Source organism: Nerophis ophidion, linkage group LG18 (genome assembly GCF_033978795.1).
Source record: "Nerophis ophidion isolate RoL-2023_Sa linkage group LG18, RoL_Noph_v1.0, whole genome shotgun sequence".
Taxonomy (NCBI): domain Eukaryota; kingdom Metazoa; phylum Chordata; class Actinopteri; order Syngnathiformes; family Syngnathidae; genus Nerophis; species Nerophis ophidion.
The window spans coordinates 25,060,414-25,073,550 of record NC_084628.1 but is presented as its reverse complement, the minus strand read 5'-3'; the positions used below and the strand labels follow the sequence as shown (position 1 = coordinate 25,073,550).

The 13,137-nt window shown below is 42.4% G+C and overlaps 3 protein-coding genes across 4 annotated transcripts in view; 2 read left to right on the top strand and 1 right to left on the bottom strand.

Annotated features, from left to right (window-relative positions):
* LOC133537022 (S-arrestin-like) overlaps window positions 1-394 on the top strand; it is a 36,797-nt gene extending 36,403 nt beyond the window's left edge. The window contains exon 15 of the mRNA XM_061877839.1: window positions 285-394. Within this exon, the coding sequence (XP_061733823.1) occupies window positions 285-394 (110 nt within the window). The remainder of the gene's footprint in view (window positions 1-284) is intronic.
* Window positions 323-13,137, top strand: part of LOC133537011 (diacylglycerol kinase delta-like) — a 57,203-nt gene continuing 44,388 nt past the window's right edge. The window contains exons 1-2 of one of the 2 annotated variants that reach the window (XM_061877818.1): window positions 323-471; window positions 8,283-8,513. In XM_061877818.1, the coding sequence (XP_061733802.1) occupies window positions 8,382-8,513 (132 nt within the window). In that variant the 5' untranslated portion in view covers window positions 323-471; window positions 8,283-8,381. Of the gene's footprint in view, window positions 472-8,282; window positions 8,514-13,137 lie in introns of those variants that run through there. The other variant, XM_061877820.1, reaches the window with a different exon arrangement.
* Window positions 627-3,025, bottom strand: LOC133537016 (inner ear-specific collagen). Its single transcript, XM_061877829.1, has 4 exons — window positions 2,720-3,025; window positions 2,565-2,645; window positions 2,133-2,213; window positions 627-2,052 (listed from the first exon to the last, which is right to left on the bottom strand). The coding sequence occupies exons 1-4, from the start codon at window positions 3,021-3,023 to the stop codon at window positions 1,103-1,105; spliced, it is 1,416 nt and encodes a 471-aa protein (XP_061733813.1). The 5' UTR covers window positions 3,024-3,025; the 3' UTR covers window positions 627-1,102.

Genomic DNA, 13,137 nt, shown 5'->3' with positions numbered 1-13,137 from the left:
CAAGGGAGACTAAATTTGTAATATTGTAAATAAAAACAACAATATGGAAAAAGGAGCTGAAAAGTGTAAATTAAGAATAAATATTTCATGCTAATAATTCAAAGCTAAGATAGATGCAGGATGTTGTTTTACTGAAATATGTCAAATTATTGGGATTTGTGCACGCTTTAATTAGACATAAATGTTTTTCTTTTCTTCTGTTTCCCTTTCAGCCAAAACAATGTGAGTCGATTTTTAATATTTTTCTAATATGTCTTAACATTTCCCAAAATATGGCTTTTGAGTGCGTCGTCTTCTTCTCAGCGAGTCGGACGACATTTCCTTCGAGGACTTTAAACGATCTTTCCTGAGGGGCGTGATCGGGGAGGACGACGAGTCTCCGAGTGACACCTGAACTACAAATATGGCCGACGCAAGCACTCCCACTGTGTTGTTCCCCAAACCTTCATTAGCTGCTGCACGCTAGCTGAGGTACGCTAGCTGCTACACGCTACGCATCAGTAAGGTTGTTACGGTTTAACTGTGTCAAGCTAACGAGGATGACAGAAGCTAAACCGAATAGCTTTAGCCACTTAGCCATTAGCAAAGGAAATAAGTATTTTTACATATCTACAGTGCAAATGGGAATGTTTGTCTTCCCACTGAACTGTATTTAGTATGATGTATCAGGCTTTTATTGTGACAGGGTGGTGACCTATACATTCCCTTGCTTGATTTAAATGACTAGAAATTTGCTGAGCTTAGGTTTTATTTAAGCTTGTTGTTGTTTTTCCACCCAAAAAGCCCAAATGAAAAACCGATCACCACTTTTTCAAGTCAAAAAAATGGGAAAAAGCCAAAGTTTCGATATATCTTGACCATAAATGTTCCAATCAGGTGCTCCTGATTCTAATGGTTACCATGACAACCATGTCAACATTAGGAACTTTGGAACGTCAAGTTCTCCAATGCGAACGTGATAAATGAAGCTCCAAGAAAATGTTTGGCTTTCCAGAAGAGGACCAATAAAAATGTTCCACTGTTGAGAAGTTCCCAAGTTTTTCCCTAACCTTACTTTTGGTCTTCAACAAGAAATCCACCGTTAAGAAGTTCTGGATTCAAGCTAACTGGATCCGGTAGTGGTTGTTGGTGTGCTGGAATTAGTCATGTTGGATCTCAATGCGCCGCCCCAACTGAACCCGGTCTCCGGTAGAGTCGGCTCCGGTAAAGGACTTCTCAGGAAAGACATGTCGCACGAGTCCGGATGAAGGAGGAAGCCAGAGAAGGTACTGGCGGCCTCGCCTCCAGCATACATGCCGTTGCTCAGGTTGTCCTTGACCTGGATCCAGACTTTGTCTCCTCGGGCCAGGTGGAGGACGACTGAGTGGGAAGTGGTCCCAAACACATTTGGCTCTGTTGTCTTGACAATTGGCTCAAAATTATGAAAGAGGCCAACTTTGAGGACCTTCTCGTGGACTGTCAGGTGGTAGTTGAACACATAGGTCCCATTGATGGGGGCGGTGTAGAACCCGGAGGTGGGGTCATAACTTCCCTGGACATTGGAGACGACAAAGCCAAAAACCACCGGAGCGTCAGGCGAGGGGTAACTGGTCATAAGTTGTGCAGAAAAAGCAGACTGGATGCTGGGCATACATGGACCGGGAGGACCCATGTAATCCATATCTCCCATGTCCCCCTTATGCCCTTGTAAGCCTTTCTCCCCTGGAGGCCCCATCTGACCCTGGTCTCCCTGATTTCCCTTGGACCCTTTCTGCCCTGGAGCACCATCTAGTCCATCTGTACAATTGCACTCGCCTTGGAGGCCGGGCTCTCCTTTGACACCGTCAGACCCAGGGGCACCATAATGACCAATATCACCCATGTCACCCTTCAGCCCTTTGGATCCTGGCTCCCCCGGCGCGCCAGGCAGACCTCTAGGTCCTGCGGGCCCTGGCAGACCAGGCTGTCCTTCAAGCCCCTGGACGGCATCACAGGCTTTGGGACAGACACCGTCATCTCCTTTAGGACCTGGCTCACCTGGGAGACCCTCCAAACCCCTCTCTCCTTTCTCACCTGCAGAATCACAAAACCCAGTCAGGACCAGACAGCTTGATAAACTTAAACGGGGTCCAACTAAAAGTTGATCCTCCTACCTTTAAACCCTCTGTTTCCTTTGGGTCCCACAAATCCCTGAGGCCCCTGACTTCCCTTGTCTCCATCGTCTCCTTTCTGTCCTGGAATTCCGTAACAGTGACAAAGTCAAATGGTAAATGGGTTATACTTGTGCAGCACTCTTCTACCTTCAAGTCTAAGCGCTTTGACACTATTTCCACATTCACCTATTCACACACTGATGGCAGGAGCTGCCATGCAAGGCGCTTACCCCGACCCATCAGGAGCAAAGGTAAAGTGTCTTGCTCAAGAACACAACGGATGTGACGAAGTTGGTAGAAAGTGGGGATCGAACCAGGAACCCTCAGGTTGCTGGCACGGCCACTCTCCCAACTGCGCCACGCCGTCCCCAAACATGTTCATGTTCAAGCAACATAAACATCAACAACAAGTGGTGTCGGCGCATAAGTTACCTTTTATTCCTGGTCTGCCCACAAAACCTGGAGGACCTCGGAAGCCAGTCACCCCGCGTCTTCCGGGACTACCTGGCCTGCCTGCCGAGTCAGGCATAAGATGTCAGATTGACTTGAACTTAGTACTCTTTGTTTCTTTGTGACGTGCAGCTCACCTGGCAGCCCCCGATCTCCATGGTCTCTCTTAGCGCCGGTGTTACTCTTGCAGTCTGTGCACAGACAAAACCAGGGCATTTGGTCGGGCGGCACCTCTGACTGCAGCAGCATCTGACAGTATGCTTTGGATGAGCCCCCCTCTGGTCCCGTCATGTTTTCAGAATAAAAGCGTCCGTCAACAGGCATTGGTAAGGGAGGGGTTTCGAAGGGCGGCTCCCAGTTGTCTGGCGAGATGGCTTCGGGCATTGCCATGACAACAGGGCGAAAGACCAACGCCAACAGGAAGTGACAATAAGCGGCCATTGTGATCTAGAAGGATTTAAAAAGTCAAAATCATAGAAACACAACCTCTGGGTGGGTGGAGCTTATTCCAGCAGACACTATTTTCCAGGTTCCATTGCTTAGAACTATCAAACTTTATTTGTAGACATCAGCTACAGCTGAACTGAAGAGCTGGACATCAGTACAAGATAAACCAAAGCACATAATAAAACTCGGAATAAATAGGTATTAAGTTTAGTTCAAAACAAATGCAAATCTGTGATGGTCTGTAATAAAGTGTTCCAAAGTTTGGGACTAGTTACCGAGAAAGACTAATCGCTGCTCTGTTTGTATCTGGACCGAGGAAACTCAGACAGCCGTTGGTTGGCAGCCCCTATAGTTCGATTTTAGTGATGGATGTTTAAGAGCTCACAAAAATTAAATGGAGCAGTACCATGAACTGCCTTAAAAACTAACCTTAAAAGTTTTAAAATCAACGGACGAGAAACCAGAGCATAGAGTGCAGAACTGGAGTGATGGGGTTCTGTCGCCTAGGGTCAAGAGTTGCGTTGCAGCAAGTCGTACCAGTTGGAGACGAATGATAAAGAATTGGTCGATGTCAACCCACAGGGCGATACAGTAGTCAAGTCAAGAACCGATAAAAGCATGGATAATCATTTCAAGATCTGGCTTGCTAACAAAGCTCTTGACTTCAGCCACAAGGCTCAGCCGGAAAAGTCTACAACGGAGTGCATTTGTTTGGCAAAATGGAAATTGTTGTCTAGATTAACACCCAGATTATTTACCACTGGTTTGAGAGCCTCGATCTGCATTAGAGAGAATGTTTGATACAAACACAATGCAATGCGATTAAAATGCAGTTGGGAGAGTTCAGAAAAAAACTGTAAAAGTTATAGATGGTCGGCATCAAAATGATAAAGTTATGCTTGACAATAACTGAATTATGGGCAACAAATATAAAGAAAACCGTACTGGTCCAAGAACAGATCCCTGAGGCACACCAGAGTACAGTGACGCATGAACAAGACCATGAGTGGAAATTGTATGTCACATGAGATGACTTCAACATAGACAATGTACTGACAGAGGTTCTTCTTGCGTATACGAATACCAGGGGTGTCCACATTTTTACCACTGAGGGCTGAGGGCAATTTTTGTTATTTTTCCTTTTTAATACAATATATATACTGTAACCAGTAGGTCTCCCCTCAATTTTGGCGAATGTTAAAGGTCCCAGGTACCCAAAAGGGTCTCAGTCTTTAAGTGTTAAAGCAAGTCAGATTTCTTTTTTTTTCCAACGCTAAAATTTTAATAGACCAAGTTCAGATCTATCATTATAAAATGTATTTAAAAAATGTTTTATGATCTATAGGTAAATGGAAAAAAATCCTGTAACGGCAAATAAAACACCATTATGCAATATTTCCCTAAAAAAATTATGATGCCAACCAACATCAGCAGTCACTCACCGAATCTTTGACGCGTCTTCTGGAGAGATGCCGTGACTCCGGACCCACTCACGCATTATATCCTAAAACACCCGGACCTCGCCCACTGACCTGACCAGGGTGCGAGTGGGTGGCGTGACCTTGTTAGTGACAATGCGCTTGGGGGTCAGATTACCAGGACACACGTGTGTTTGCACTAAGACAAGAACCTTGGACTGAACCAGACCAGGGTGTCACACCCTCACCCTGATGAGCTTTGCAGAAAACGTACGTTGTTATTGTTTTTTTGACACCTGACCTAAGACGCATACCCGAAAACTAGCAAATGACTCATTTCCGATCCTGGACAAGGAAAAGTACAATGACGCACTTTGAGCTCCACTAATCCATGGACATGGAGCTAAAGTCATAGAGAAGTTTTTTTTTTGCGCAAAAATGATGACTAAAATAGTGAAACTGTATTTTGAAATTCTAAAATATACAGTTTATTTACAAAACATACATTATTGTCTTAGCTGAGTTTGACACGTGGGGTGTAGGCCAACAGAACTTGAGCTGCGGGCCACACTTTGGACATCCTTGAAATAGGGAGTCTTCTTCCCATCTCCATCAGTTTGGGGGTCCTGGGCCTGGAAGACTGTGAGGACCCCTGCCATTGAGGAGGAATACGAGGATCCCGCACCATCCTCTCAGACTGGTGCTGTCCTATCTGGTCTAAGCATGGATGGATGAAGCTTGCTCAGATGAGACCACCTGAATGGTCCGGTTAAGGACGGTTTAATGCCTTGAGAATGTGACAAAAAGACGAGGAACTGATACAACAGCCCGCATATTTGGGGTCACCATGGACTGATCACCTGTTGGATGATGATGGCGGCAAAGTCGACCATGATGAAGATGACACAGAAGCGTGAGTGAGCGGTGTGAAAATGTGTCAGCTGGTTTTGGGTTTCCTTGTCTTTCAAGTGCAATGTGAAACTAGGACAGGTTTTATGTGGGAACTGGGACGTGACCGGATCCCACTGATGAAGATCAAGTAGGTCTGTATGTTCATAACCATTTAACTTGGTACTTGATACATGCTAACTGTTAGCATGCCAACTTTTTTTTTTTTTAAACTAATTTTTCATCCATGCGCTTTGTAGTCACATACCTTGGTACTTGACACGTGGTAACTGTTATCATAACTTTATTTATTAGCTGATTGTCTATCCATATGCTTTGTAGTCGTATACCTTGGTACTTGATACATGCTAACTATTAACATGATAACTTTTTTTTTTAAAGTTGATTTTGCATCCATATGTTTCGCAGTTGTATATCTTGATACATGCCAATTGTTAAATGCTTATGTTAGCATGCTAAGGTTGGCTTGCGCATTTCAGCATCTCCCGAAATTGCCTATTCTGATTTTTTAATGTAGTGTTCTACTCCTGGATGTTTATTTTGCCTTTAGAATGTGTCGTGGGCCAATGGTCCCCAGGCCCCACTTTGGATGCCCCTGGGTATAGACCAGAGGTGTCAAACATACGGCCCAAGGGATGATTTTGCAAAGTATAAAAATTAACCTGAAATTTTTTACAGAAAGAAACTGCTGTTCTAAATGTGTCCACTGGATGTCGCAATAGCATTTCTTTGTATCTTTGTAGATGATGCTACATATGTACAAAATAAACCACATATTAGTGCATCAGTCAAGGAAAATGATCAAACTACATAACATCCTGTAATTTGATTCTGATATCATTTTTTTATCTTGATAGATTGAAAATTAACCCCAATGAGTTGACTGATAAATATTATCACATTATTTATTCAGAAAATATAAATAACGACTAATAAAGATAGAATACTATTAACCGCAACATTTAAGTGTAAAAAACCCCCATCAACATTATGATTTCAACATTTTCAGAATGTTCTTGTTTTATTTTTAAACAACGAAAACCATTTGAAGTTGTCTTTATTTTTAAGTTATCGTGCAGGGATTTTACCAGTCTGGCCCACTTGGGAGTAGATTTTTCTCCATGTGGCCCGCAATAATTTTTTTCTGCCACGCCCACTGACGGGACACCCACTCCAATCGAAAAAGGGTTGAGAATTAGCTGTGCATCTTCTACTACGAATCCAGTTCACATTTGCCATCACTTGTACACTGATTCCCGGCAACAAAAAAGACAATGTAGAGCTACTCCTTGCACTCTGTGGTCCTCAACATGCGGCCCACGGGCCAAATTGTATTTATAGTATCCATCCAGCCATCTTCTTCTGCTTATCCGAAGTCGGGTCGCGGGGGGAGCAGCCTAAACAGGGAAGCTCAGACTTCCCTCTCCCCAGAGACTTCGTCCAGCTCTTCCCGAGGTTTCCTGTGGCGTTCCCAGGCCAGCTGGGAGACATATTCTTCCCAACGTGTCCTGGGTCTTCCCCGTGGCCTCCTACCGGTTGGACGTGCCCTAAACACCTCCCTACGGAGGCGTTCGGGTGGCATCCTGACCAGATGCCCGAACCACCCCATCTCGCTCTTCTCAATGGGGAGGAGCAGTGGCTTTACTTTGAGCTTTTTCCAGATGACAAAGCTTCTCACCCTATCTCTAAGGGAGAGCACCGCCACCCGGCAGAGGAAACTCATTTCGGCCGCTTTTACCCGTGATCTTGTCTTTTCGGTCATAACCCAAAGCTCATGACCATAGGTGAGAATGGGAACGTAGATTGATTGGTAAATTGAGAGCTTTGCCGTCCAGCTGAGCTCCTTCTTCAACACAACGGATCAATACAGCGTCCGCATTACTGAAGACGCCGCACCAGCCGCCTGTCGGTTTCACAATCCACTCTTCCTTCACTCGTGAACAAGACTCAGAGGTACTTGAACTCCTCCACTTGGGGCAAGATCTCCCCCCCAATCCGGATATGGCACTCCACCCTTTTCCGAACCATGGACTCGGACTTGGAGGTGCTGATTCCCATCCAGTCGCTTCACACTCGGCTGCGAACCAGTCAAGTAAGAGTTGAAGATCCTGGCCAGATGAAGCCATCAGGACCACATCATCTGCAAAAAGCAGAAACCTAATCCTGCAGCCACCAAACCGGATCCCCTCAATGCCCTGACTGTGCGTATAAAATTCTGTCCATAAAAGTTATGAACAGAATCGGTAACAAAGGGCAGCCTTGGCGGAGTCCAACCCTCACTGGAAACGTGTCCAACTTACTGCCGGCAATGCGGACCAAGCTCTGAAAATGATCATACAGGGAGTGGACTGCCACAACCAGACAGTTCGATACCCCATACACTCTGAGCACTCTACACAGGAATTCCCGAGGGACACGGTCGAATGCCTTCTCCAAGTCCACAAAACACATGTAGACTGGTTGGGCAAACTCCCATGCACCCTCAAGGACCCTGTACCAACATTTAAACGGTATCTTGTTATATTGATTGATTGATTGATTGATTGAAACTTTTATTAGTAGATTGCACAGTACAGTACATATTCTGTACAATTGACCACTAAATGGTAACACCCGAATAAGTTTTTCAACTTGTTTAATCAGTGCATGGTAATAATGACAATTAGCTTTTTTATGTTTTCTTGTTAAATCACATTTTTACAAAGTTCCCCGGGACAACCCGTTTTATTTACCATGAATTGATTAACGTGGACCCCGACTTAAACAAGTTGAAAAACTTATTCGGGTGTTACCATTTAGTGGTCAATTGAACGGAATATGTACTGTACTGTACAATCTACTAAAAAAAGTTTCGATCAATCAATCAATCAATGAATCAATGACACCTTTATTTTTTTGTTGTTGTAATATAAAAAATGTCCACCAGATGTCAGTACACACAATCCTACCGCCTGTGGTGTGCCTCCCGCTCTCGGCCGCTGGGAGGCACTGCCTGCCCTGTTCCCCCCGGGTGGTCTGATGCAGGATGGCGGAGGGACCGGAGAGTTTATCCGCTCGATGCCTGGACGAGTCGTCGGACAGCGAACCGGAGCAAGAGCCCGGGACCCCACAGAAACTCATCCGGAAAGTATCCACGTCCGGTCAGATCCGCAGTAAGGTCAGAACCGCCGGAATGTCCGCTACACAAATGTTAATTGTGGGTTGGAGGAGGATGACATGGACCCCCGTGTCAAAATGTCTCGTTGTTGTGTACTTCCGTCTTACATAAAGTCAACATTTAGTCAAATGTCGGCTTGAAGCTTGTTTGATTGTGGGTGTCCTTGCATTTTATTCGGCATAAATATTTAACTAGTAAGACGTCATTTTTTACATTTAATCGCCATTTAAAAGCTGACACACTTACACACACTCACAGCCCCCATTCACTCCCCTCCTGCCTAACACTCGTCAAAAAAAGCAACTCTTCTTTTAAAATGATCGTTTATGGTCAATTCTATCGACGCCGATTTGTAGAAGTGTTGGTAAACTATTTGACAGCAATAAATCACAATGTTTGATTGTGATTGCACGTTGTACGGAGCAAATATACTTAAAATCTGATGTTCGGCTTAACATTTTAGCGTCGCTTGAATAATTCAGCTGTTTTTTTATTGTACATAAGCGGTAATGTAAACCTGTGTACAAATGTACATAAGCAGTATTATAAACTCGTGTTTAAATGTACATAACCATTAATATAAACACATGTATAATGTAGGCGTTAAAATGTGATTTTTGTCAGCCATAAGTATTTCATAAAGTTTCACGTTTTTTATTGTTACCGGTGTCAAGTTCTGACTTTTTGGGGCTTCGAATTGACAAAAATGTCGTTGCCACCCACAAACGTAACAAAAAGGGCCGAGAAATGTCGCAAACCGGCTAACTTTGGTGGACCGACAAAGTTTCAGGCCCGAATGAAAGCCTGGTCGTTTCCTGCTTTGCTTCCCCACCGGAAGTGAGCTGCTTGCCGGGAGACGTGACGCGCAGCTCGTCGTTACCGAACATTCATTGGCAGTATAACGGTGCCAATGATGAACAGCCAGTTGTCATTTTACTTCTATTTTATCGGTTTTAGTTTTTTTAACAGTGCCGCTTCTGAAATATGTTTTTTGTCTGGAAACAAAGTTTGCTTTAGTGTGTTTGTAGTAGTTGTTTGAATACCAGACAACATTCAAAAACTTTAGAGATCGGTACGTCGTGAGTTCAAACCCCGGCTGAGTCATACCAAAGACTATAAAAATTGGACCCATTACCTCCCTGGGTGGCACTCAGCATCAAGGGTTGGAATTGGGGGTTAAATCACCAAAAATGATTCCCCTAGTGCGGCCACCGCTTCTGCTCACTGCTCCCCTCACCTGCCAGGGGGTGAACAAGGGGACGGGTAAAAGGCAGATTGTAATTTTACCACACCTAGTGTGTGTGTGTCTATCAGTGATACTTTACTTTAAAATAACATATATAGTAGATAGAGAGGGAAATTGGTGAAATTTTAGGATTTAATTTAAAATGTTTGGTGGGATGACAAAAATTAACTGGAAGTCTCATACAAAAATATACGACACATTGTGGCAAGTCATATTTTAATAATTAACAAAGCTAAATATGTTCTGGGCCAGGTATCACACCATATTATTTACTGCTCGTTAGTGTTACCATCTCTAAGTTATTGTGCAGAAATATAGGAAAATAACTACAAAAGTACATTTTATTCAAAAAAGTTCAGTTAGAATAATACATGTTGACTATCGAGCTTGTGCAAACCCTTTATTTATTAAATAAAAAATATTGAAATTCAAACATTTGGTGCGCAGCTGTCAAAATATTAAAATATTTATTTGCAGTTTGTTGACAGTTAACTAAAAAATAATCGCGATAATTGCAGGTCGATATAATTTTTCATCATTAATAGAAGTACCCAAGACATATTTTTTTTATTACCATGACTGGACATTTAGTTTGCTTTAATTAAATGTATTTTGTTTTAAAACATTGTATTTTTTTTAGCCTGCTCAACACAAAAAAGAACAAACAAGCTTTTAATGTCATTGAACAAAAACATTACTTGGTTAGTTTCTTGCCAGACTTATGTAGGAATACAGTATTTGTATTCCTGCTCTAAGAGCACTTGCATTCAGAGGAGGAGCTACAATATGTTTGGATACCACTTTCACGCAGTAATAACACAAAATGTGGATTGTTACGATCATGGTTTTGATTGTCAAAGATGTTTGGGAATGTGAGCTGTGATATTTCTACCTGAATAAATGCTTCTATTATTCTGTACATTACATGTTGATGGTTTTGATATCTCTGAATGACAATGTCTTAACCTTCTCTATTATTGATAAAATGTAATATTCAGCCTGCTAACCATTCTGTAATTGTGCACTATCAATATGAACAGGTTATAAAAGAATATACACTTGATTTCAATCTGCCAGAACCCATTTATTTAGGTAGAAATATCACAGATTACATTACAAAACCATTTTGAGAAAGCATGATCTTTACGTATGATGATTATTCATCTTGTAGTGGTCATTAGACTGGATGTGATGCGTTGTGCTGTTACTGTGAAGCAGGAATATTGTGATTGGTATGAAAAGAGGTGTCTTGACATGTTTTGACGACATGAAAGTCCCAGATAAAAAAATGAATCTAGACTTTCTGTCTGGCATATTTCTTATCTGCTGAGCTTTTTTTCCATCTTACTAAAGCAGTTAGTGTAACAATGTACATTTTTTGTTATTAAAGGGGAACTGCACTTTAATTTAAAATGTTGTCTATTATTCATAATCCCTATGTAAGAAGAGAACACGTTTATTTTTTTTATGCATTCTAATTAGTAAATAATTGCAAGCAAAAGTCAGCTATCAATGGAGCCAATAGGAATTGCTCTAATCTGCCTATAAAGCTCTTAAAAAACAGCAAAACACTTCTGTCAATGTTTTATACAAACACTCTCAGCATGTTTGTAATGTAGTAAAAGGCACATTTGTAATAAGTTTTCATACTTTCATCATTTTAAACGTATGATGGCACAAGGGCTGGGCGATATTGGCTTTTATTAATATCGCAATATTTGTATGCCATATCGCGATATACGATATGTATCTCGCTATTTTTCCTTAGCCTAGAATGCACACTTGATGCATATAATCACAGCAGTATGATGATTCTATGTGTCTACATTAAACATTCTTCTTCATACTGCATTAATATATGCTACTTTCATGCAGAGAAGGAAATCACAACAAAGTCAATTGACCAAAACTGTATTTATTAAACACTCTTCATTCTCTCACGGGTGACTTTTTTTAAATGAAAGAACAAATTAGCAGTGCTGCTAGCTTTTGCAGTTACACTTCTGCTGCATACTTTGCATATTGCTTTTGTCCGCTGAATACCTTCCCTCATGAAGGCAAACCACCGCCAGATGATGGACCCCCTGTTGTTTTTTGGGGGCATTAATTGTTCTTCCTCCATTTGTGATCAGTTTTGCACCTTCTCTCTCTTGTAATGTCACTCACTCGCTCCGCTCAGCTTGCGCCACCAGCCTCAGCTAACGTTAGCCATGTTGCTACCTCTCTGCTCGGCGAGAGCGTATGACGCTACACGCGTGAGAGTATGTGACGTGTTGTTTTACGTCTCTGTGAGAGGGAGAGACGAGAAGGAGTGAGAAACGCCTTTTGTGTAATGCCCGCAGCCAAAAGCAACTGCGTGAGAAGGTATACTCGAATATTATGATATAGTCATTTTCTATATCGCACAGAGACAAACCCGCGATATATCGTTAATATCGATATATCGCCCAGCCCGAGGTGGCACATTAGTTTCAAAGATTCATCACAATGTTTTCTTTTTCCTTCAACTGCAACGCTAACTACAACTCATGCAGACTTCATGAGAGACATCAAACATCACTTACTGTACAATGTCTGCTCTCACTTTGATGCAGATTGTGAAGATGGTCATTTATTCCTGGTTAGTCGAAGAATGTCTCATCTTTGCGAAGGGTTAAAAAAAGGGGTGCATGCAAACCAGTGTTTTTCGCCATCTCTGGGTCTGTATTGGCTGTCAAAGTTTCCCAACTGGTCAGTTTATGTCCACACCATTTTACTAACAAGGTGAGAGGCATGATTTATGACAGGGGTAGGGAACCTATGGCTCGCGAGCCAGATGTGGCTCTTTTGATGACTGCATCTGGCTCCCGGATCAATCTGAGATGACACTGCTTAACACAATAAGTAATGAATAATTCCACTTGTAATCAAACTGTTAAAAATAACGCTCAAAATATAAAACATGCTCATGCATTTCAATCCATCCATCCTTTTTTCTACCGCACTTGCTCAAGAAGTTGCATTAAGAGTAAGAAGAGATGTATTTATTATTGGTTAGTTTAGAGCTTGCCCTCCTGGGGGTTCTTCAGACCATCAAGCACCGACATGAGAGCCTGTTTCCAGGTTACAATATTTTTTTATTTTTCAATAAGTCTCTCAGTTGCTTTCCAGCAATTGTCTTTTTCTCATTCGTTTTCGCTCGCACTCTGGCTCCAGCCCCAACCCTGTCTCTCCTCCGAGCTGCTGCTTATAAACAGAGCGACAGGTGATATGTAATATAGATAGGTAGGTAGGTCTTTATTGTCATTGCACAAGTACAACAAAACTTTGTTTTCAGCACAAACCCGTTCAAGATTAGACAATCAAACAGTTTACAGGGTTACAGAACAGGAACGATGA